The sequence below is a fragment of the Diorhabda carinulata genome, chromosome 2 (genome assembly GCF_026250575.1).
Source record: "Diorhabda carinulata isolate Delta chromosome 2, icDioCari1.1, whole genome shotgun sequence".
Classification (NCBI taxonomy): domain Eukaryota; kingdom Metazoa; phylum Arthropoda; class Insecta; order Coleoptera; family Chrysomelidae; genus Diorhabda; species Diorhabda carinulata.
Genome location: NC_079461.1, coordinates 24,871,664 through 24,898,016, shown reverse-complemented (window position 1 = coordinate 24,898,016; position 26,353 = coordinate 24,871,664). Strand labels below are relative to the sequence as shown.

The following is a 26,353-nucleotide window of genomic DNA, read 5'->3' as shown; positions in this document are numbered from 1 at the left end:
AGGAACTCTTCATTGCCGATGTTTTCTTTTTCATCATCATTCATTGTTATTCATTAATTTAGACAAAACAAATAATTTAAGAAAATTAAAAATTTAAGGTTATGCAAAATCATCGAAGTGAAACTGTTAACTGTCAACATTAAAGTGGGTAGAGTCACATTTAAGGAAGTTATAGTTGTCTACTCCAGAGCGTCCCGAAAGTGTTTTGAAGTACAGAACTGTCACTTTTACTACATGGAACACTCAAAACGCAACCTTCGGTATGAAAATGAATACAGAACGAGCAAATTTCAGATGGCGTCGTCTAAAAAGGTAATTTATTACTCTTACATGGCTGTCTACTATCAGTTCTCATGAGCATCGTCAATGATAGGTTATTAAGATTTTCGGTTTTTATACTTTTGGAATTTCAGCATAAAAATAGCTTATTGGCTTCAAACTTTAATGCAGATTCCGTGAGAGGGGGTAAATCTTTGGTAATGGCTCAATAAATAACGTTCAAAAATAATAAAAATCAAAAAGAAAATTTAACGTGGCGTTCGGAAACAGTGATCTAGATCTTTTTCTGGGTTAGGATCTGCAATCAGCTGATAGGTGATCTATCTGAACTCTGGTTACAGTTTCTGAAAACTCCTATTTGAACTAGTTCGCTGTAACTAGTACATATGAGTAAAATAGACCTCCGTTCAAGAAATCTGACAACCTGTTACGTATAGCATGGATAGCTTTCTTTGAAATAGTATAATTCTTAAACCTGTTAAAGAAAAGCATCTATATTAAAATAATTGCTTCGGCTAACTGTAGTAAATATAGGCGAAGAAGCTTAATGAAATATATTTTTTACACTTCAAATGCTCACAAAGAGTATAATATATGTTATTCATTAATATTTCAACAAATCAATGATATTAATGTAGATCATATTTTCATAGTCGGTACAGTAGAAAGTTATAGTGTCAATAGAATAAATTAATTCAATTTATATGCTACGCTGGGGACATCTTGTCAGAATTTATTATTTTATCACCTTTGCGTTGAAAACGAAGCGAAAACAAATTAATCTTTAGTTTAGTGAGAGTAAAAATAGTACATGTTCAGCATATGGTGCAATTAATAAGACAAACTGTTTCTACAATATCAATCATCTTGATAATTGAAACTAGGAAAGTGTATTAATGAATTTTCTTTTGCTGCATATATACAACACCGTTCTCGAATGAATCACTACACCTTGTACTATTCTATTTTGTATTTAACCCAATCCAGACTCTCCACGAGGCGATACCAGGGAACGCGAGTGTGAGAGTGTAGGAGGTTCGATCGTTTCCTCTCGCTTTCTTCCACCTCGCCTTACTATTGCTCCGGCCTCATTTTTTCAGGTGCGAGTCGAAGGTCGTGAGGATAAAAATAAGGTGAATAACGTATTAGTGGAAAACTAAATATAGAATAAATCGAGAGTTTCGGTAGCTAGCACTTCTGCCGGCTCCGCTTACTAAGACACTAGGAGTCTGGATCGACCGATAATTGATGCAGTTCGAACACTCTTAGAACGCGCTAACTATACAACGCTAGTCAAATCGCTTATTCGTAGTGTTTATTTTGAATCTTCCGTTTTTTTAGAAACAAAATGTCTGTTAAATGGGACAGTAATAAAATAATACAATTTTTAATGATTTACAAAGAATTTCCACAATGATAAAATTTAAAATTACACAAATATTATAAAGAAGTCGGCATAAGTCTGGCAACGTTCATAAGTCTGGCAAAGCTGTCGAAAAATTATTAAATCGAAGCAATTTTGTGCTTCAGACAGTTATGTATGTGTCATGATAACACGTGCTCGTCGTTTTGAGAATAAATAACCGATACATGTTCTCGCAAAGAGTTTTTTTGTTGCGTTGTATCTGCGTACGAAACGAAAAGGATTACGAAACTATCTTTACCGAATTTCAACAATTTCTGAACTAAATCTTTCAATAGTGTGGAAGACGCACAAGAAATTCTTAAAAACTGGCTCTGTTGCCGACGCCCCGAGCTCTGGACGACTGGTAGGTATCTGTAACAATTAAAATATGGAAACAGTGGCGCTTCCGTTAGATGAGCAGCCGAACCAATCTGCATTGCGGCTATCGGGAGAACTATGAATATCCGATCGTTCTTCACGACGAATGCTGAAGCCATGCAATATCGAGTTTAGCGTCCACGCACTTTATGAAGATGATTTCGATCGCATATTAGAATTTTGCGAGTGGTACCTGGGAAGTAGTCAGGATGATCCGCAATTCCATCGTTCTTTTTTGTGATCGGTTAAAACAACCTTCAAGCTGAACGGTACGGTCAATCAGTATAACTGCGTGTACTGGAACGACCAAAATTTTCACATCTTCATTGAAGAAGAACTAAACCTGCCTGGGGTGCGTATGCGGCTAGGTATCTATGCGGGAGGTCTCGTGGGTCCGTGACGGGCCAAAGTTATCTTCAAATGCTCAAAGATTTACGTGGACAAATAGACAACGATCCATGCAAGATGGAGCTTCGCCGCACTACACTTTATGTGTGCGGGAGTACCTTAATGTTCATTTTGGAGAATGGATAGGCAAACGATGATTCGTTGAGTGGCCCGCAAGGTCATGTGACCTGACATCCTGTGATTTCTTCCTGTGTGTCTCGCGATTTGCAAGAGGACCACGCACCCAACAATTTGAAACTCTTTGCGGATAGCTTGACATGCTTCGCCCGACCCGCCTCTCCGTTGAAAAACGTTGCCCTGAATGCATTGATCAGCATGGGCATCAATTTGAATACTTACAGTTGCCCCTTTTTGGAATCCCTTTTGTAATTATTTTTGATAAATTCATTTTGACACTGCATTTTTTTTTCTTAATGTTTAACCTATGCCAACCTCTATATAAAGATGTTTTATTTGATAAAGAGCAATTAGTCCTAGACAATCTTTAATAAAGGATTAGCTAAGAAATAATTGATAAACAAAGTAAAAATAGATGTTCCCACTTATTTCTATTTACCAAGGTACAGGATTTTCTTCCGAAAAATATTTAGCATAAGAGCATGTTGCAGTGTAAAATTTTTGTAATTATTACTTTCTAAATAACTAAGCGATGGTAGATATACACAGGTCTCTCTATTGCTCAAAAGTGTTTTCATATATAGTCTGTCGAGAGTGTTTTTATGGAAGTAAGTATTTCTGTTACTTTTTCTCACTCATATGTTAAATAATAGGTTATAAAATTCAATTTTTCTTGATGAAGTTGAAGAAACTTAAAATTTATTTGGTATGTATATTGAAATTTGTTAACTTCTATTTCTAAACTTTCGACAGTATTGTGTTTAGACTCGCACTTTTATTTGACGGCTTTGTAATTTAGCAAAATTTCCGTTACTGGACAACCCCCCGAGAAACACCAAAGATGTCTAAAACTTCCTACAGTGACGATATGGGTTACTCTGACTTAACGGATCTTATTTTCTAACGGTACTGCACGTACAGTTATTGCTCTCCGATGCAAGGACTTGGTTTCAACAATTAAGCGCCATTTTACGTACCTCAAAAATATCTATTCGTCAACGTAATGCATCTTTATCTCCATACATTTTTCCCAGCGATGTTCAATAAGATCCAAAACCTTTTTATAATAATAATCGTCAAGCTCCTCAAAATAGCCTTTAATTTCTGACATCACCTCTTCATTGCTGGAAAATATTTGACCACCGAGCTATTTTTTCAAGTCTTGGAACAGAAAATAATCCGAGGGGGCTAAATCTGGCGAATGGTTTGCGCTGGTTTGCGGCCGCTTTTGCTTGATTTATTCGCTCAAATGTTGCAATAAGTTCGGATAATACTCGCTGTTGATAGTTTTTCCTTTATCAGAATAGTCAATGGAAATTATCCCACGCACATCCCAAATAATCGACGCCATGATGGAACGGTTTTGGCATTCTTTGGAGCTGTTTCTTCCTTTTCATTACATTGTTTTGATTGTTATTTTGTTTCAGGTATGAAGTGATGGCCTACGTTTCATTAATAATTATGAAACAGCGCAAAAATTCGGCTTTATTTCTGTGAAGCATTGCCAAACACTCGATAGAAACATTTTCACGATGCTGTTTATGTTCCATTGTGAGCAAATGCGCTACCTATCTTGCACTCAGTTTTCTCATATAAGTACAAATGTTCAGTTAATGTGCGATGTACCGTACTTTTTGAAATGCCTACTATATCTGCTAGCTTTTATATTGGTTGGGCTAAGATCTTTCAAATAAAAGTATTATATCACATAACGATGACCAATTTTTTCCATGTTTACAAATTCACTATTGATGGCTGCCCCATAAATAGTAAGCAACGTGGCGTCTTCAAACTTGAAATATATGCTCTATTGATTGTGTACTTTCTAATACAGAGGTATTTTTCAAGCAGTTATCTTTATGTTTAGGTCAGGTCAGGTACTTCTGAGACCACCCTCTTAAGCAAATAAGTAATTTTGAAAATATTGGCAAGAAAATTACAAAATTTTTAGTTCATTTGAATTCTTATATACTGGTATAATATTTTAAGTAAAGTTAACATTGTTGGTAAAATTATTCACCCATCAACTTCGATGTTGCTTATTGTTATAATTATTTGGATAATTTTTTGAAAGCTTACCACTCCGATAAAGGTTTCAATGATCGATTTGAAAAAAAATGAAAATTTATAAAATGACCAACCTCACAATGAACGACACATAACTGACGTGGAATTTATTAAAGAATTGCAATATAGGTAAACAAAATTTTACCGAAAAAGTTATTAAGTTTCTAGAATAAAATTATGAAGCAATTAACAACTTTTCCTAATAGGAGCAGCGAACCTATTTTATTAATAATGTTTCGGCTGCTATCACAGAACGATCTTTTTCAAAACTAAAAAAAAAATGAAAAATTATTTAAGATCGCCCAAGGGGCAAAACCGACTGAGTAAACTTACTACAATTTCAATAGAACTGTACAATCTAAAAGATTTTGTCACCAAATATTTCATTGAAGAAAGCAAAAATTGAAGTACGAAGTATTTTGAATAGTTCAGATTATTTTTTATTTCTTGTACTTTCGTACGAGGTACACAAATTTTGAGTTGTAATACTGTAAGAATATATTTCTATTTTCTGTTCATAATCATGTACCTCAACAAGAAAATACTTGTAGGGTTTATACTTGTAAAATAAAAAAAAACAAAAATACTTTAACGTAATACACAATTTGGGCGTTATTTTAAATTTGCAAATGGTTGTTAAAAGTAGTACGTTTTCATTGAAAATTTTATTATTTCATTATTATTTATCATATTCACCAATTACTTATTATTTATTTCGAATTGTTTCGCTGCAAATATTTGGTAGAGGAAAGTAAACTAGAGTTTGTATCTCGAAAGATTTAGGTTCTTTTCAATCTGGATACCGTTAAATATACCATTTAAGGTCAATTTTTCATAATCGAAATTGAGAAAGATACTCACTAATACATGAAATTCCACTGTTGACTTTTTTAAGGTCAGTCATTTTATACATAGTTTATTTTGTCACATTTGACACACATTTTAATCTAAGTTCAAATTGTACTGATCACTGATGTGATAATTTTTAATAGCCCTGTATATTCAAACCTAAAAATACTTGCCGACTTGTCAATCAATACATTTTCTAAGTTTATCGATAAAATAATAAATACTATTAGTGTTTGGATACCTTCCTCATAAATACACATAAAGAGATACTAAACTAAAGCTACCTACGAGTACTATTAAGTGAAAGTAGAATCGAAGTAACTCAAGCGAACCCCAACATCCAACGTAAGCCGCGTCTGGTCCAAACGTGGTCAGTAGTTCATTTAGATTCATTCAGACTCGATACTCCACTGTGACAGGTGTAAGGACTATAACTATCGACGTTTTCGACGGTACTGACATCCATCATCAGTATATCGCGTAGCGATTTTTAAACGTTCTGGTTCTGGTTTGTTAAAAGTGCGCGGGTGAATAATATACAATGAGAGGTGCCTTGTGGTGCCTACTCTTGGTGTTCGCAGCTACTACTGGTGGCTCAAGAACTGGTTCGTCATCAAGACTACCGCGAACTAGTGCTGGACAATTAGCAGCTGCGGCCGCAGCTCAGAATAAAACTGTACACCAATTACGAAATTTGAAAAATGGCACTACATCAGGTACAACATCGGGAACTAGGGCCTCGCCACCACCTGATAAAGGATCCTCTAATGTAGCTAGGTAAGTAGAATGATTGGGAAAGATAATTTTTGAGAAAGCAGAATTAATCATTAATTATGAAAAATTGATCAAGAAGAAATTCGAAAGAAAAAAGATAAGTTGATGAGATAGCCCCGCTAATTAATTAAAATTTAAATACAAAGTTTTAAATTTTAATCTATTTATAACATAATGCAATGTAACATTGAAATTATTTATAGACTCACCGGCAAAAAAATCCATTAAAAAGCTACGTATAAGAAATCTCTTTGATGTTACCAAAAACAAATGTCGAGAGGTTTTGAAATTTGTAATAGAAATTGACAAGTAGCTCTTTGGTGATTCGCGAATATTTAATTGTCGGATTATTTAAACTTGTAAAAATTGTACATTGATATTTGCAGTCATTAATTCAACCCTTTCTTAGTGAAACATTTTTTCAACTAGCCCTTTTGGAAATATCACTTTTTATTCATCCTTTTTTTCCTCCTAAAGGAATAGTAGCTTCATCCTTATCATTTAACAACTCTTCAAGCATTTTTGAATGGATATTCTAATAAATGAAGTTTTTTAAGTAATTTTCTATGATTTTGTGTAAAATTTTGCAAACAGGAACGTTATATTCATGATATAAATTAAAAAAAAATTGTAAACAATCATCATAATGGTTGCATCCTAAAACTGTGATGAATTTAGCTCCTAAATTAAATTGTAAATTGTTATTTCAAATTGCTTGCTTTTGTTAAATATTGTATGTGAATTTATATGACATCTAGCACTTGTTTCGAATTTTAATAAAATTGGGTGTGCGTCATTTCATACAGAGTGGCGCAAAGTTTATTCTAACATAATGTGTGACATGATATTACAATTTGTAATAGACACAAGTTTTTAAGAGAAATGTCACATATTCACTATTTTCTTAAGGGGTAAACAATAATTTTAGAAATTCTACATTAACCAAAGATAAAAGTAAAAAAATAAAAGAATTTACATGAAGTACAATCTCCTGGTACACAACTAATAGCCGCAATTAAAATTTGAATGTGAGCTTGGGTGTTTCCATTCAATCCTAAAATTAGATCATCATTCAGTCGATATAATCTTGCAGAATGTACACGTGCTTTTCTCCATAGTATCTGGAACATATTCATTGACAAAATTTTTACAGAAACAAGAATTATCAATGAAAAACCAGTGATCACTTAGCCCTAAATATGTCTGTCCATCGAATATGATTTGTTTTATTTTAATGTGAGAATTTAGAGCTCCCAGTTTCATTCCTAGCGTGGGAGTTGAGAAGAAAATGATCCAGCTAATCTGTTAGCGAAATAGCCGGCCGAGGTTTACGGCATCGATTAGGTAAATGGACATGAGAATCAGCACTTGGAACTTAAGGAGTTAGACTTACCGTACAGGACGATTAATCAAGCTGACTAACGAGCCCAAAAAGCCAAAATAGACGTTGTAGATATTCAAGAGAAACGATACAATAAAGACGACCAAACTTCCTACTTTAACGGCTATACCATCTTCCATAGCCCCATGTACTTGGTCGACCCATGTCAAGATGGATCGACGGTGTAATATCGGATTTGAGAACGCTCAGAATAAGGGATTGTTAAGCGTTATCTCGTGAGAGGAAATATTGGAATGGTAGCATTGAACAGGCCAAGGCTCACAAATCGTGAAGAAGAAGTCGGAATAACTATAAAATTCGAATTTAAAAAAACAGGTACCGGAACGTTTGCAAAACGATAGGTGATGATAAACTGGACAGTGAATTTATCGTGCCATACCTAGTTCTCGATTCGTGAGTTTTTAACTTTTGAATGTCTTCCTGAACATCTGCGTTGATAACCAAGTTTAGCACCATACCACAAGAGTAATATTCTAACATTACTCCTAGCAGTAATAGATTTAACGTTAGGATAAGTGCAATGAACCAAATAATTGATAATTAATTTTATTTCTACATGTAACTTTTTTGTAATATTACATTTTCTAATATTTAAGATCATGTTTATGTGACACTCTCTACTTTTCACTGAAAATCAATTTTCATATTTTTATTATAATAAAATATTATATTAAAATAAAGTGAAGTCTATAATTAAACATTTCCATTCGTTTCGGGGGCGTGGGATAAGTACAAGTATCGTATCTTTCTATTTTGCCAAATTAAAACATCAAGATTACAAGGTAACTTCAAAGTTGAACTTGAGAGGTGAACAAATGATAGAATAAAAACTAATTGCTATAATTCAGAAATTTGAAAATCTCATTGATCGATATACGAGGTAATATACTATTCCATTTAAAAAATGGTGATCATGTAATTAGTGCAGTTTTGTGAAAGTTCGGGAAATGGATATTGATATTGGAGGATAGGTTTATTTTGCTCGAGCTAATTTCATTGTCACAACTTAAATGAAACTATTATCGTTGATAAAAAATATGTATTTCCAATTAGCTTTATGGTATTGAAATCTGATAAAAAGTTTTCTTCAATAAGAATATTTGTATCTACGGTACAAGTGAAAAAATTAAAATAATCAATTTATATTTATATGCAGTGATGTTAAAGACGGAATATATCTAAATTTGAATTTCAGTTCATCATACCTGATTCTGCATATTTAAATGTCTCTTAAGTAATAGTTGCCTTCTACTTTTAGAACCTTTGCGTGTGAAAACATCTGTTTGGAAGATATAATAGTTCAAATATAATACCGATACCTACGTGGTGAGAAGATATTTTTAAACATTTATAAAATCATGTCGGTAAAAGTTTTTGAACATGTTTGTGATAAGAGAAATTGTTTTTGTATAGTAGTTAAGTTTATTAACATAAAGAGCTACTTAAATACACTAAATTGAATATTATTATATATTATATCAAAAAGTATAATCGAAGAGATGTGAAAGACCTCAGAATCATGCGAAACACCAAACGTATACAGTGAGCTAAATTGAAAATGGCAAATGGGGATCAGACGAAAATAATTTCACATAAACAAAAAATTAAGATTGAAGTTGGTTAATATAAGAAAAAAGATCAAATAAAAAGTATATCGATAGTAGAGATGTGGAGTCAATTTTCGTATATAATACTAGCTACAGCAATGAAAGTATGTGGTAGAACTGGTAGAAAAAAATATCGTAGAATCTAGATATGCACGAAAAAAACAGAAATAAAAAGAGAATATCTACGAAATAAGATTACTGGAAGCTATATAAATTATAAAATTTAGGCTTCTTCAAAGTTCTGAAAATATTAAAAAAGGAAAAATCGAACTATATAAAATGAAAATGTTGTGCTGAGACACGTAAAAATTGAATAGAGAATATTTGAAGGACTTCTTAATGTAGAAAAAGAGGACCAACTTGGGTTTCAATATAAAAACTAGAACTATATTCTATTTTTATATAAGAGAGTAATAAAATGATAAAGTATTCATAATTTTTCTATTGTTCTGTACAGCTTATGGTTATAGAAGAAAGACTAATAGAAGCCCGAAAACTGGTATTAGCTTATGAACATTTATTTTAGTTTTGGATTAATGAGACCAGGACGACCAACTGATACAAACAAATAAAGTTGAACAAGCAGTAGAGAAGTTAAAAAAAGGTAACATCAGAAATGCTAAAGTTTAGGAGAAATGTGTGTACAAACACTAACAAAGTTGTTACAACGAATATGGAAATAGGTCTATGAGAGTATCTTTTCGAACAGACTGTGGAATATAATATAAAATAACAAATACAAATAGGCTTAAAAAATTTGGAGGTAGTTATAAAATCTCATTATGTTTTACCAACGATTTAGTATTACTCGCTAAAAATGAATAGGAATTGAAGATTAATTTATTAACATTGAAGCAGGTATTAAAGTTAATGATCATAGATATTAGCAAGATGAAGAACAAAATGATGGTAGTGCGGAAAAAAGAAGAAGCCCCCAAAATCAAAATAGATGAAATACAGTTGGAACAACAAATATAGACGTAGACATAAAGAGCGATAGAAAACAAGAAGTTGTGAAAGAAAGAACAAGCATAGCGATTAAATTTCATTATGTGTTGGTGAAAAACTTACTGAAAAAAAAATAAAAAAAAATACCACATAGAATGTGGTGAATAAATCACGCTCACAAAAGCACTCAAAAGCAAAAATCAAGCAGTAGAAATTAAGTAGGAGATTCAGAGACCTGTAATTAAAACAATTCAGAACAACAGCTTGTTTGGATACCTTTGTAGAATAAATAGAAAGCAATAGACCGGTAAGAAGGATTTGGCAAGTTACAAAAATGGATAAGAGGAAAAGAGGGCGCCCAAAGAATAACATAGACAAAGGCTATTTGTATATATAAGATGCAGAAAAATAAACACTTTCAAGCATATTTAGGACAGCTTTTATCAAACTTTTTTCTTTGTATTTTTGTATATTTGGTTAAGGTATATTTAAACTTCTGGAATCCAATAACTATGAAACTAAATACGAAAAAACGGATGACGAATTTCGTAATTTTGACCACAACTTTCCAAATATTAATTTTGTATTCAAATAGAAAAAATCAACTTTTGCTATTGACACCTGGGTTACCCGAATTGATACCATGTGTAGGATATGATGGGGAGGAGATTGTCGAATTTGCACCATTCTCTATAGATTTAGATTCAGATGTGTATTCAGCTACGGAGCTTCCAAATACTATGTTTTTTTATATAATTTTTTTGCAAAAAATAATCTTTTCTTTCTTTACGAATGCTATCGCATTATCAGAAAATTAAAGTCGGTAATTTATACCTTTTGTTTGGAGCACTTACATTTTAAATTTTTCATATCTCTACAATCAAATATTAACAAAAGCTATATACGAGTGGCCAAAGAAGGCTGAAACTACAATCAATAGTTTATGTAATGCTTCTTTTGTCTTCTAGTCCAAATGGGGCAGTGTGAATAGGCACACAAAACAAAGAAGAAGATATTAGGAATGTGGCCTTAAAAACCGTAAAGAATTGTTTTTGACTAAAGGCAATGTGACTTCTATTCAATGTATTACTGATTTGGATCTATCTGTGTGACTACTTAGTGAATTAAATGTTCTGAAGGTTCTTACTTTTTTATGTTTTTTATTAAATTAATTATAAATTTTCCTTGGGTTTTATTATCAATTAGCTGTAGATAACATCACTGGATAAGTTTGCATTGTTTAGTTTATCATAATTTCAATTACCTAAACAATGATATATCATTATTAGTCTCTTTGTATAGTTTCATGTTATTAAAATAACAAGCACCGAAGAATAGAACTGAAATCATAGATGAAAAGATACGTTTCAAATATCGCTTTAACTAGGTATTTTGTTTATTCATAAATTATATAAGTTAATTCGTATGAGGCACAGACTGTAATTAGTAATTATGAAATTAAGTAAATCTAATATTGAAATGCTGTGGAAATGATGATAAACCTTAATAGAGATCAATAAAGTATGCCCATGTCTACCTTTTGCAGATGTAATAATTTTGGGGTAAGAAATTCAGAAAATTACTGTCACCAATTAAAAGCGTGGCGTTCTTTATATGATATTTTAAAATTAAATTTACGTTTTGTAGTTGAAAAAACAAAGCCATTTGTTTCCAATTGTCTACACAAGGTTTCTTTGTTCTTTTATTGTACATTGCAAATTTGGATATTCGACACTAGACTTCTTTTTTTTTTAATAAACTTCAGTCTCCATCATGTAAACATCAAAATGGTATGTGGGTTCTCGCCATATAATTGGAGGTGTAGAAGATATACGATTTCTCTCTCCTTCCATCTACCTAAGACACGCTACCGCAGATACAGCACACTTGGGAGGAGAGTCCTTAGTTTGTCTTGACCTCCGATATTACAACGCCAGATATGTTGTTTGTCTAGTATTTATGTAGTTCGCCCAGTAGCTCTATCTTTCTTACTCTTTAATATTTCTGGCGAATCCAATCAGGATAATCAGATATTTTGAGCAAATTATTGTTGTCAGTCTTTGACTAGTTTTAATTTAATCTGATCACTCAAAGTAGAGCAAAATAAAGTGTAAAAAATCAGTGAAAAACATAATAAATATACAGGTGCAGTTGATAAAAGCGTGCTAAACATGAAAAGAGGGCGCAAAATGTATGATTATCGATAAGACATGCTTCTCATGTTAAAGAGACAAAACAGTTCGGGAGGGTTTTCAATTTGGTATATTAAGAAGTAAAAATAGGAATAAAGAGAGTAATAAAATTAAGATCAGAGCAGGTATAGCTAAATTAACTATTTGGAGTGATATTTAATAAGACGAAGAGAGTTAGATGCGTGGGAAGAATATTTTAGAGTTTTTTTTATTCATTTCCAATGTTTTAACATCGCTAGTTCGTGCAATCCGATGACTTTGCGACGAATTCATTTCAATACACAACACTGGCCTACACGATTCTTAACACAGATCAAACAATTATTATTAATGCTAATGCCTTATAAACAATAGAAAAAATACTCACCAATGAGTACCCTTTTTAAATATGGTCTTCAAATCTTTTTTTGACAAACTAAAAAGTGTTTTGAAATATAAGAATATTTTTTATTCGTTATTCAGTAGTTAAACGATACTTATAAATTATTATTCTTCCTACATTTATAGTGGTGTTGTATGTTACAGTCGTAAAACACAATTGACATAGATTTCTAATCGAATTCTATTCCTCAATAGCAATGTCAAATGATGTCACAATTTTCTGTAGTATTAGCTGGTTTGAATTTGTAAATAAAACAAGAAGAAAAATGAATATGATAATAAATAATTTCTATAAATCATTTTTAGTTTCAAAACATTTAGTTTTTGAATAATTTATCATATTTAAAATATGTAAAAATTATGAATCTTTTGATGTTGTTGATAGTTTGGTTAATAATAATAGGACAGACATCTCAGTATTTGGAAAATAGATTAAAAAATCATCAATACAATAAATAGGAATGAAAGTGTATCAATAAACCATAAAAATATGAAAAATAAAAATTCAATAATTATTGAAAAGGAAATAAATACCAGTATAAGGGACTTTTTAGAAATGGATCACATACATCGGAACATGAAAGCTGTCAATAATAATAAGAACTAAACAATAAAATGGACAAATTTATAAAATTAAAACTAACTAAGAATAATTTCATTGATGGCTGTTATTTATTTTTGAGATATAACAACTGTGGGAAAATTATTTATTGTTGTTAGAACCTATTTATATTTTGATGTTCATGTTGTAAGTGATTTATTGATTGTTACTGTCAAGTTATAGGTTTTTGGAAGAGACCGAAATAGTTTGAAACTGTTTTAAAATCTAATTCATAGTATAAAACTTAGCAACAAAAATAATAAATTATTGTGTACATATAAGACCGGGTAAGAATCGATTATTTCGCGGAGAAGTAGTAATACTGTCGGGTAAAGTATAATCATCATCTCCCTATTAGATTGTTAACAATGCTCAATTTTTTAATTTATTAAGAGTGTGCATTTGAAAGTAGTCGGCTATGGAGTAATACGGGACGTCTTCAGTTAACTTAAGGGATGGAAATGTTAATAAGCTACTGAAATTTTTCTATTTCAAACGATCATTTGTGTGATAATTGTGTGAACGAATTTCTGGCCTAAATTAGAAGAAAAAACTTTCAAATTACCGGAAATAGGACAAAATGATTGAATTAGTGTACTATCAATGGTTCTTGGCCAGCACGCGAAATTTCTGATGTAAAGCAAACAAAATCGAGTCCAATAATCTTTTACGTGCTATTCTGCATATCCTATCAAGGATATTGTTATGATTTTATTGATTGTTCAAAGAGAGTATAAAAAAACGACCCTAAAGATCCCTTCACATGCTATTCTGTATGTTCTAGAAAAGATATTGATACAAATTTATGAAATTATTGCATTGTCTTCTTAATAAGTGTGAAAATTCTTAAATTTTCTGATTGTTCAAAGTAGGTAAAAAAAAACGAGTTCAAAGATTCAAGCATGGATATTGATACGAATTTTTGAAAATATTGCACTTTTATCGATCGTTAATGAGAGTGCAACATTTTGAAATTTTCTGATTGCAGTGGGTAAAAACATCTAGTCAAGGAATTCCTTTATACTAAAGATCCTGGGAAGAATAATGGTACAATCTTATTAAATGATTTTATTTGCATATGTTTTTAATTATTATGCAAAATTGCAAATTAATATATCGGTTTAAAGTGATAAACAAATTCAAAAATTCCATACATACAAGTGTTTTTTCCATGAATTTGAATAATAGACAATTTGTATTTCATTTCTTTAGATAAATATTTTTTTTTAAATCTCAAAAAGTGTTTACGAGGTCTGCTATTAAATAACAAAACGGCGCGCCTAGGTGGCGCCCTAGACGGGTGAGGTAAAAAACAAGTGGTGCATAGGGTATCTAGGTATCTTGTCCCAAAACACGTTTCCGTCAGTATTATAGTATTTGTGCAGTAGTGGTTTAAAACGAACGTGTTTTTTTCTTGTAACGAAAACCATGTGTGATGAAAAACGTATCAATCTCAAATTTCTCGTTAAATTGGACTGAGAGCTGTAAATTGTTGCAAGAAGCCTTTGGGGACAATTCTCTATCTCGTGCGCGTATTTTTTAGTGGTGTAAGCGCTTTAGTCAGGGCCGAGGGAGCACTGAAGATGACCAGCGCCCAGATTGCCCTGTGACGGAAACAGTGATCAAAATCAACCAAATTGTGCGTGCAGTTCGTCGAATGAGCATTCGGATGATTGCCGAGGCTGTAAACGCCGATAAAGAAACGGTTAGAAAAATGTTACACTAGGAATTACACATGACAAAAGTCTGTGCAAAGTTGGTGCCAAAAAATCTGACTCCTGACCAAAAGCTCTTGCGTTAACGGGTCTACTCAGATTTCCTTAAAAGGTTAGAAAGATATCTGCTTTGAAAGGGACCTGATTTGAGTCGATGGAAGCGGTAAAGCAAAAAACAACAGAGCTCCTAAAGGCCCTCACCAAAGAAGACTTCCAGCACTGCTCCGATAAATAGAACAAACGTATGGAAAGGTGTGTAGCCAGGGTAAAAGAGTATATTGAAGGGGAGCATTCGAATGTAGAATAATTTTTATAATAAAACTCTTCGTTACCAGTCTTGTTGTTTAATAGCCAGACTTCGTATTTTTTAGTTTTGAACAATGGAAATTATAATTTTGTAATATAAAAAAAAATAATTTTCAATTAGTCTATCCAACAATAGGACTATATGTAAATGATTTTGACAGTAAGAGTTTATTCTTATTTGTCCTAGCGATTGTGTATTGTATAATTGATATTGGGTCAAATTCCACTTTTTTCAATTAATGTAGATCGAATGTATAGTAAAAGTTGTTTCTTATATTTATTTAAATTGTCTTAAAATTCGCCACATAAGTTATTGAGAATAGGATACAATTTTTTTATGGTCCTTGAATTGTAACAGGTTCGCTGTGAATATTATATTTAATAAGTATAATTATGTTTTCATTGTTATCGTTTTTATGGTTATAGTTATATAAATTGGTGGTATATAAAAATATGAAGTATAGAATACCTAACAAAAAATATGAAGCCGATTTGAGGCTGGCAATTATGCCAATTCTCTGTCAAATCTATCAAGTGAACTGGATAATGTGGAAATTATAATCTGTTAATCTTAATTAGATACGATTATTTGATTAAATTCTCACATTCTACTTGTAAAATTAGATCAACTTTAAAAACGGTTTGGCTTACCTAGGTTTTGCCATTTTTAAGATATCCCATTTTTGCGAAAATAAAAGTTGAAGTAGAAGGTTAAAGCCAATGAATCCATGTAATTTAGACAAAGTGAAGTTTACAACAGTTATCAAGGATACACTGAATTGTGAATCAAAATATTCGTGGCTCCATACTTTTAAATTAGAGTATTCTAATAATGACGGTCACTTTAGACAAATTTAAACATGTATCTTAATTTTCTATTATTGTGCTTTTTGTACTCTCATTTCATCCAATTAGATTATACTACTTTATAGAAAAAGGCATTTTCTTCATACTTCGGTCGAAGGTACGCGCTTTCGTCTCTAGTAGCATGGAATTTTCGGCCCTACGTGTTATGATTCCAGAGGCGTAACTGAAAAGTCAACTTTCTCCTCTTATTGGGTAACATACTATTTTTTCATTAGTAATATTTCATATACTTGAATTAATAATGAATTAAGGTAATTAGTGTTATTTATTACAAATTGTGAGATAAAGAAAATAACTCAATGCATTGAATATAACAGTTATTCGAATAAAACGCCATTTTCTGTGGTAACTTTAGGACCAAATGCTAGTCTATTATATCTAATATGTCGGATATAACTGAAAACACGTTCCTAATTCAAATTTTTATATCAACTAGAAAATTCGGTAGAGTACGGTGAAATCTTATTCAAATTTAACAATATTTTTTATGTAGAATTCGAATATTATAACTTTTGGGGCATCTCGTATGACAAGAAACATTTTTAGATGTTTAGGGATAATTGATGTTCATATAGGTATAAAAAAGATGTCATTGTTTCCCATTAGATACCGTATAAATACAGGGTCTCATCAAAAATTATAATTTATTTAAACATAACAAACTCCCATGACTTTTATAGTTTTGTATAATATTTGTTGCCGCATATTGTAATTTTTTTATCTACATTTGGTTTTGCAAAAGCACCTTTTATTACCACAATAATATAACACGATATGCCGATGTAATATCACGTAAAGTCTTTTCAATGTCTTAAACTTTTTCCGAAGCAATGAAGGCTGATATCTGACTGGAGCTGAAGGTCATTATATATAATCGGAAATTAATCAACCAAACATGTTATTCTAGATAGTAACCGGGTAATATTGAAATTAACTCAATTTAGAACCTTTATAATTTTTAATAAATATATAATATTTAAAAGATATTTATTGAAAATTGTTCGTTGAATACACGTTTAAGCGGCATACATTACAATCAAGAGCATACTAAACACACTGCTTACACTACCACTACACCAATGCTCACAATTAGTGACGTGCGTTTTGATAACCAAGTTACCCTCTTCAGAGACTGGAGGTGAACTGTAGTAGAGTATGTATATGGAGAAATCGTACATCAATATCCTGGTCCGAAGTAATGGCATGATATAAGAATAATTCGTAAACTATAGCCTGGGCTCCGGTCACTTATCAGTTGATTGCCTCGACCCAGAACAAGATTTAGATCACAGTTTCCAAACGTTCCGTTAATTTTCAGTAGAAATTTCAAATTTGAAACATGATATTCAAGAACTTTTGATTTTTATTACTTGTTGTGCGTTAATTCTTCCACGTAATTAATTTAATTGTAGAATAGAATCTAGATGTTGTACTAAGTGTTATTGAGCAGTTATCAACGATTTATTTCTTAACACGGATTTTGCATTAAAGTTTAATACTAATAGCTATTTTCATGCTAAAATGCCGAAAGGTATAAAAACTGCTAGTATCAGTAACATATCAATGACACTGATCATAAGAATTAATAGTAGACAACCATTTTAAGAGAATAAATAACTGCAATGTTAAAAAAACCTTAGACAAATAAAACAACCCGTTAGCTGATCGCATTTACTTACCAATGTACTTGTGTAGAAAGGATCATAACATATAACTACGACCCGATTAAATCGATCAGTTTGTGAACAACGATGAACGTGATCCAGGTTAGTTTTCGAACATTCAAATCATGATCGGATGAACCTGATCATAGTTTCCGAAAGTCCTATAGAGACCGCCGATAACCTTTATTAACGTGTGAAATCTCCGAGCAATATTTGTGAATTGTCTTCCTTGTCCATTAAACAAAAAAGTAAGCTCTAGATGAGTCCAATTGAGTTCAAGAAAACAAAACTTGTTATGTCAAATATAACCATGTTTTTGGTAGAGATTGTAGTATAAATTTTACTTTAATACCTATTCTTCTAAAACTTAAAACGTTTCTTTAGAAATATTTCATTGAAGTATAAACGTAAAATCAGTTTTATAAGAGAAAAACGATGATTTTAAATATGATGAAATGAAAAAAGTGCAAGTCAAACTGGAAAAAAATGTGCCATTCCAAAAATAAAACCAACTCCCTTATACAATTAATCCTACTTACCAAATAAAAATATCCTAACAAAACTTTTTCACTTCCTCGGATCAGTTGGTTCATAGTATCGGCTAGTTTAATGGTTTTTTTCCAGTTGACGTTGACGTGGTGCTGTACTACTACCATTCGTTGCCCCAAAAATCTATAAATGGTTACTTTTCAATTCGGATCATATTTGATCACTCGTAAACTATACATCGAATAGTAGTATTAAAATGTTAATTTACAAGAGCGTCATGTACGGTTAACAATAAATTTTTATTGCAGAATTCCAATTGATCAATATCGCTTTCTATCACTTATTATTATAGAGCTAACAACTATTCGTTACAATAACAAGACCATACAAACAGAAAAGTAAATCTTAATTAAGTAATTTAAAAAATGCTCACATTTTGTCATTAAAAATTTTAATACATCTGAGAAAGTTGGAGGTGACTTAAATTGATATTTTCTACTTTTAGAGATTAATTCCTCACCATATTTTTGTTGATTAAAATGACTAGAAAATTTAAATAAATGATGCCAAATATTTCACGGCTAAGATTTCTGCAATTATGGAGTGTAGAGGTAAGGAGAACCATCTCAGTGTATCGAAAAGTGGAAATGAGCAAAATAAGATGGTTAGCAATTGTTAAAAACAGCGTCAGAAATTATTAATGATGGATAGTAATATAGTATAGTATAGTAAAATAATACAAAAGCTGTATGCAGATCAAACGGCGCAACAGAGAACTAGCGGCTCTGTAACTACGGAACACCTTCAGATACTTAGGGGAGTTCGTCAGGGATGCATACTCTCACCCATCCTGTTGAACATATACGTAGACCGAATTTTTCAGCTGGCATTTAAATATCATCAAAAAGGAATTATAGTAAATGGAACTCTCATAAATAATATTAGGTATGCCAACGATACTGCCAACAACCTACAAGAGCTGGTCGATTCTATCAACCAAATTGGAACCAAGCACGGACTCACAATAAACGCGCATAAAACCAAACTAATGGTCATAATTAGACAACAACACGGCGAAGTTCAATTACTTGTCAATGAAAATAACATAGAGAGAGTCAATAAATTTAAATACCTTGGATGTGTGTTAAATAAAAAATGGGATTGCGACGAGGAAGTTAAAACTCGGATAGCATTTGCAAAATCAGCATTTACAAAGTTTAATAAATTCCTAATCCGCCGAGAAGTCCCCCTAAGCCTTAGATTGACGGTGATAAAATGTTATATTTGGCCAATCCTTTTGTATAGTACGGAGACGTGGTCCCTGAAAGTGAGATCCTTAACCAAATTAGAAGCAATGGAAATGTGGCTGTTGAGTAGACTTCTATGGATCCTATGCACCGAGCACATGACGAATGAAGAAGTACTGAGGAGAGCGGGTGTGGAGAGAGAACTGATCGCGGTAATTAAATAACGAAAAGTATCTTATTTGGGACACATCCTGCGAGGACCGAGATATTCAACTCTTAAGCTCATACTGACGGAAACATCGACGGAAGGAGAGGACCAGAGCGTAACCAACATTCCTGGCTACGGAATATAAGACACTGGTGTGGCAATCAGAGAGCGGTAACAATTTTCGTCGTGCAGAAGAAGGGTGCTTTCAGATAATAGATTAGAAGTTTTGGATAAGAGAACACCTACACGCTACAAAGTGTATGGTAGTTGAAGAAGAAGAGTTAATTTTAAATACGAGTATTCTTATAAGTCATAAAGTTGTACATTAAATATATAATATATGGAGGGTAATAAAACTAACGTCTACACCAACATTTCGTTTTTAAATTAACTTAATACTAGCTTTTACCCGCGGCTTAGCTTGCATTTAATCCATTAAATAAAGAAAAGAGATCATTACAATAGAAATGAATCAATATGATTGAAAGCAAGAGTTATACTTCCTTAATTTGATTAAAAATTGCTTTGACTTAATTGAGTTTTTACAAGCCCTTCTGGTTCACAAAACAATGGAAGTGAAACTTTACCACTGGAACAGCACATTCTGGCGTTTCTATCACTCTTTTAGCTGCCTGCAGCCTAGCTCGTTTTTCTAAACGAGCTTGTACCTGAAGAGGAATTCCAGCTCCTCTAAAACATTTTGTCGGTCTGCTTGCTGTTGTTTTCTCATCTTTGCGTGAACCGAAGATTCTTTATTTCGTGCTATACAGGGTTTTTTCTTCAGAGGCATTAAAGAGGAATAATAATAGGATTTAAAACCAAAGAGTAAGATCTAAAATAACGAATAGCATGTAACCACAAAAATGACACCAAACCTCAAAAATCAAATAGTTCTATACTACATATAAAATAACAATAAATGAAGAAAAATTCCAAACGGCTAAAAATATTGAATTGAATAGTGACGTGATCGTTGGTAACTCAGTGGAACGGTATTACAGTACTCAGGGCTGGAACCTCATTAATGGAATGCTAGATGGCGATGAAGAAACTAGATTTTCAGATTTTTGACAAAAATTGTTTTATATCTCCTAAAAAATTTTTTTTAATAAAAAGTATCCTATGTTATTTTAATACCTCCAACAAAGTTTTTATGATAATCGGTTAAGTAGTTTTTGCGTGAAAGCGTAACATTCATATTTATAATATTAGTAAGGATAATATTCGGACTCAGATATATTTTTTAATAGAAATGCACTGTCAATGTCAGTATTCACATTTTGTGAAGAATTTTAAAGGTTATAATTATCAAATTATTTTTGACTACGTAAGCTGTTGAAAATTTGAATACTGTATATTTCTTAACCACACAAGTCAAGTAAAATATTAAATTTTTCAACCCAGTGTACATTTCAATCTGTTTAAAACTGCTAACTTTATATCATTTTCACTTGATACACTAGCGCTATTTTGGCGAGTATTCGAATTTGTTATTTACAGATTGACACTTCTTCAACTTTCATCCCATAAAACCAATTTCTCTACAATCCATAACGTGTTATAAAAATTGTCGTACCATTCATTTTCAAAAAATATATATCCATTTCTTTAAACTCAATAAAATATTTCAGTGGAATATATAACTAAAGTCTATCGAAGAAAAATAGTAAACCAAAACAATGACCAGTGCGTGATGAGCTCGTGCACATCCCTGGCGAAACGTGTCGTGGCATCGTTATTGGTACAAATAAATGGCATCATAATATATCACAAATAAAAAGCCGCATGGGAGGAGCCAGCACCGCATCGCTGCAGAAGCCGTTAGATAAGATGTAATACAGGGACGGCATCGTATTGCAGTGAGATTGTTTATATTTTTCTGTTTCGTAATTTTCTTAAACAGATGATGAAGTTGTTGACATTAGCTATACTCCACCTGAGAAGAGAGCTAAAAATCTTAATATTAACGCTAGGGAATGAAATGAAAGAAAATGATGACAAAACTATTGATGAAGTTATTTCCAAAATAGTAAACATTTCTGGAGTATCTTCTTCATGTGTCTACCAAATAGTTCGTGAGTACAGAGCTAATCATTCAGTGGCCGATACAAAAAAGTATCCATCAAGAGAAAAAATTGATGATTCGACAGGAGCTCCATCAGATGAATTTTGCACAACTGTTTCTTCCAAAATGAGTTATCTACAGTGGATGAGGTTCTGAGAGTAGTTAACGAAGACAAGGACTGGATTTAAAAGATCAACAATCTATAATTTATTGAAGGAAATGGGATTTCAATACAAATAAACGAGTGAGGAACAGTGTATTATTAGAAAGTAGAAATAATTTTGTGAAGGCGAGAATACTTTAGAAAAATTGAGAGATTTCGTGAAGAAAATGGAAAAAAATACGGGATAAGGCTCGGGTGGACATACAATCCTCAAGGCAAGTGTTCTCGTTGTTAGCAATAAGATGCTATATATAATCAATAAAAATTCGAATATTATTTATAATTTATATTTTTAATCTTCTGCATGAAACTTCAAATTATTTCTTAAGTGCAAAGTGCGGTGATGTTACAAACTTGGCTTTGTGGTTTTGAATTTTGATCACATGCACTCTGCGTGAATATGTTTTGGTTTACTATTTTTCTTCGATAAATAGCTTTTATATATTGTTTCAACTAAAATTTGATCATATCATTAAAAAAAATATCTGACCATGATGTTACTACACTTATGGAGATCATATGAACAAACTGTTTATGGCGTTGTTAGCCAGTCCAAACAATAACAGTTCATAGTTTTCTGAAATTATGAACATATGTTGTAATGTTTCTGATTTAAGTAGCTCATTCATATTTATATTTTCAGGTGATCGAAGAATATTATTATCCAATATTTCGCTACTGTTACTCTTTATGATTCTCTTAATATGTTTGACAACTTCACATCGGTAGTATAACCAATTTTAATGCCCTGTATATAACAATAATGAATTATATGAATTAACTACTACTATTACTTTTCATTATAAAAATTTTTATTACGCGATTACTTGATAAACATCTCTATTTGCGATAATTTTCTGTATCTCTATTATAGAATATTCACTACCATTATCGATGCATTTGGAATTATCTAACCAGTCTGATCTAGTTATGTCAACAGATGTTTATATCTGTATTACGAACCAGTTTTATACGAAAAAACAACTAGTGAAACTACCTTCATTAATAAACGTCTTAACTTTGGTTCAATCGTGCCAAATTAATATTATTTACATAATGTGAATTGGAATCTTTGTTTTTTACGAACGAGTTTTGTCTCAAATACTTCTTAGTCATCCAAATATTGATTGAAATATATGTTTTATATTTCCAGGTTGCGAGAATTTAGTTTATCAATAGAAAGTAACAAATGAAATTTCACACAAAATTTTATTATCGATTTTTATAATTGAGGCGTTTCTTACAAAAACCACCATAGTCCTAAAATTCGGTTTTCACGGTTTAAATTGACACTTATAAATCAGGGGCCACCTGTTTGACTGGGAGAGTCAGATTTTACAAAAAGAACCATAGTACGAATTCACAGCTGCCAAAAAATCAAATATGTAGTTCTACAAAAACAGTCATAGTCCTCCCGAATTCCTGAAAAAAACACCATTGTCCCGGTCTGTTTGATTAGTAAGCATGGCGAGTGTTAACAATATTTGTGATTAAAATAATGTTACAAATTGGCAGAAAAAGAAGAAAAAATGTGTACAGAAAAACAGTTATAAAGGAAAATAAAGTACGTGGTATGGCACATATCAATCATGTGGGAAAACAAGTTCCGGCTCGAGTTACTGGTGCTGGTTGTAGATATTTTGTTTTAGGTGTTCGTGTTTTCAAAATATTACCGAGAATAATCGACAGACTTTGATAACTCTGTTTCATAACAAGGCGTCAAAGGATGAACAAGATTCTTATTTTGTTGGTTTAAGTGCTCCGCTTCGCCTTAGATCCAGAAAAGTTAGTAACACAAGTGATGATGAACCAAATGCGGAAGAAGGAAATTACAGAATGAAATCGTTTAGTAACAGTGCAGTGTTTTCTTACAAGATAAGAGTAGAAGACAAAAATTATCCAGTATGTTTTAAGGCGTTTTTAAACATATTAGGTGTTACTAGAGGGAAAGTACGAAGAATACAAAATAATCTTTTCCTTCAAGGTAAATCATCAAACGATAGGAGAGGAAGGCAAAATAAGACGAAAAAATCCAAACAGATTATACCTTCCAGAAACACTTTCTGTCAAAGCAAAGTATAAAATCCGACAAAGCATATTGGTCAGTTTTCACAACAACATTTAATATTAAGTTTGGACTGCCAAGATCAGACACTTGTACCATTTGTGATAGATTTATATCAAAGCTAAATTTATGCACTGACTTACGGACGTTTTAGTATCGAAACAGAGAAAAATCTTCATCTATGTAAGACTGACAAATTCTATGAGATGAAAAGGCAATGTAAACTTAAAGCACTTCATATTTAGTAGATGACTGCAAGCTTTTGAACCAGTTTATTATCGTGTTTTCATAGGTTTCGATACACATTTGATATAATCTTTTTCGTTGTTCTTACTATCGATTTTGAATTTTCTTCTTTTATGTACCTTGTCAAGTCCAGGCGTAGGCGACTACTATAGCTAGAACCGAGCTGTCTTGTGACATTATTCTGCATTACGTATATGTGCCCATTGTCGTATAGTCAACTTATGAGGATGTATTGATATCTAGTTAGTCTAGACCAATTCCACGCATAAACAAAATATTGCGTTCGATCTGTGCTCGATTTGAAAACGATGTAGACTTCTTAAACCGAATTGTTACTGTGGATGAGGCTTGGGTGTATTTCTACGATCCAAAAACAAAGCAACAATCGATGGAATGACGACACTCTGGTTCTCCAAGACCTAAGAAGTTTCGTGTCTAAAAATGTGCTGGAAAAGTTCTTGCCTCAGTTTTTTAGGATTGCCATGGAGTAATCATGATTGATTTATTGAGGGTAGAACAATAACTGGAGATTAGTATTCGACATTACTGACAACTCTACGGGAAATAATTAAAGATAAAAGACGCGGAAAGCTATCCAAAGGTGTTTTGTTTTTGCATGACAACGCCCCTGCACACAAATCTCATGTTGCCATGCAAAAAATTCGTGATTTATGGTTTGAATTACTAGAAAACCTCCCTTATTCACCAGATTTGACTCCATCCGACTATCATCTCTTTCCTCAACTGAAAAAAAGTTTAAAGGGTCGTAAATTTTCTTCCAACGAGGAGGTAATAAAAACTGTGGAGGTCTGGTTTGTAGAGCAAGAAAGTCTAGAGTAATAAAATATGTTGACATTGAAATTTTGTTTGGTTCTATAGAATTTTTCAATATATCCTCGTAACTTCCCTATAAAATGTTAATTTATTCATCCAACACAAGTTTAGCATTAGTATAATATACGAGTAAGTATCAAATAGTGAATGAGCCTAGCTTATTTCAATACAAATATTTACACGAACTCATTGAATATGAAACATTAGAATACTTTTGATCCTGGATCTTCGAAATTAGTGACTATCTTGCGTGTAGAATGAGTAATTTAATTTTTTTTACTTTTTTTATTCTGTCATAATTGTTCCTATTTTTATCAATGTATAGAAGATTTATTATCGATTAATTAATTTTTATATGCATCAAATAAATACATAAAATTTTTTATGAGTAGTTTTTTCAATTTTATATGAAGCAATGTAATTTCTAATGACATCGAATTACACAAGATTAGTCATGTGTATATAAATCACTGGGTACATTTTTAGTTGCAGCGTAGCCTAAAGGTTGATACGTTATTAAAAAATTATATGCCTCAAAGGAACTAGTATTTAGGTTTCTTCACATGGGTTCAGTTTACTTTCAAATTTGCATATATTATATGTTTGTGAACAGAGTGCGAGGTTCCATTGAAAAACTATGATGTAAATTAAGGCGACAGTGAAAAAAATATTATTGCGAGTCTTGATTACTAGTCCGGGAGTGGTCAATGTTGCCGTATTCAATCATAGGGCCAATTCTTGTATACTTTGTATACTTGTATACTTTTTGTTTAAATCGCAATTGTTTAAACAAATGTTGAACAAATAATTTTTACGAACCAAATTTGACCCATTTTAAGAAGATAAGGTCTCTTATGTTTTTTCCGTATAATGTACCTATTTAAAAATTTTTTTAAATCGACGATTTTTACTAACTTTCGATCTATAGCTTTTGACCAACTGAGAATTTCTAAAATTGAAATCGTACTCTGTTCTGACGCACATTTTATGTCGTTAATTTACAATCTGCCTTAAAAAGAGATCAATTGAAATATTCTGAGATCATGGAAAAGAATATATTTTTCGCAATTTTTTCG

At 31.9% G+C, this 26,353-nt stretch overlaps 1 protein-coding gene across 1 annotated transcript in view; it reads left to right on the top strand.

The window, feature by feature from the left end:
• The first annotated feature begins 5,876 nt into the window (after nucleotides 1-5,876).
• Nucleotides 5,877-26,353, top strand: part of LOC130903481 (angiopoietin-2) — a 182,189-nt gene continuing 161,712 nt past the window's right edge. Inside the window, exon 1 of the mRNA XM_057815597.1 lies at nucleotides 5,877-6,280. Coding sequence (XP_057671580.1) covers nucleotides 6,045-6,280 — 236 coding nt within the window. The 5' untranslated portion in view covers nucleotides 5,877-6,044. The remainder of the gene's footprint in view (nucleotides 6,281-26,353) is intronic.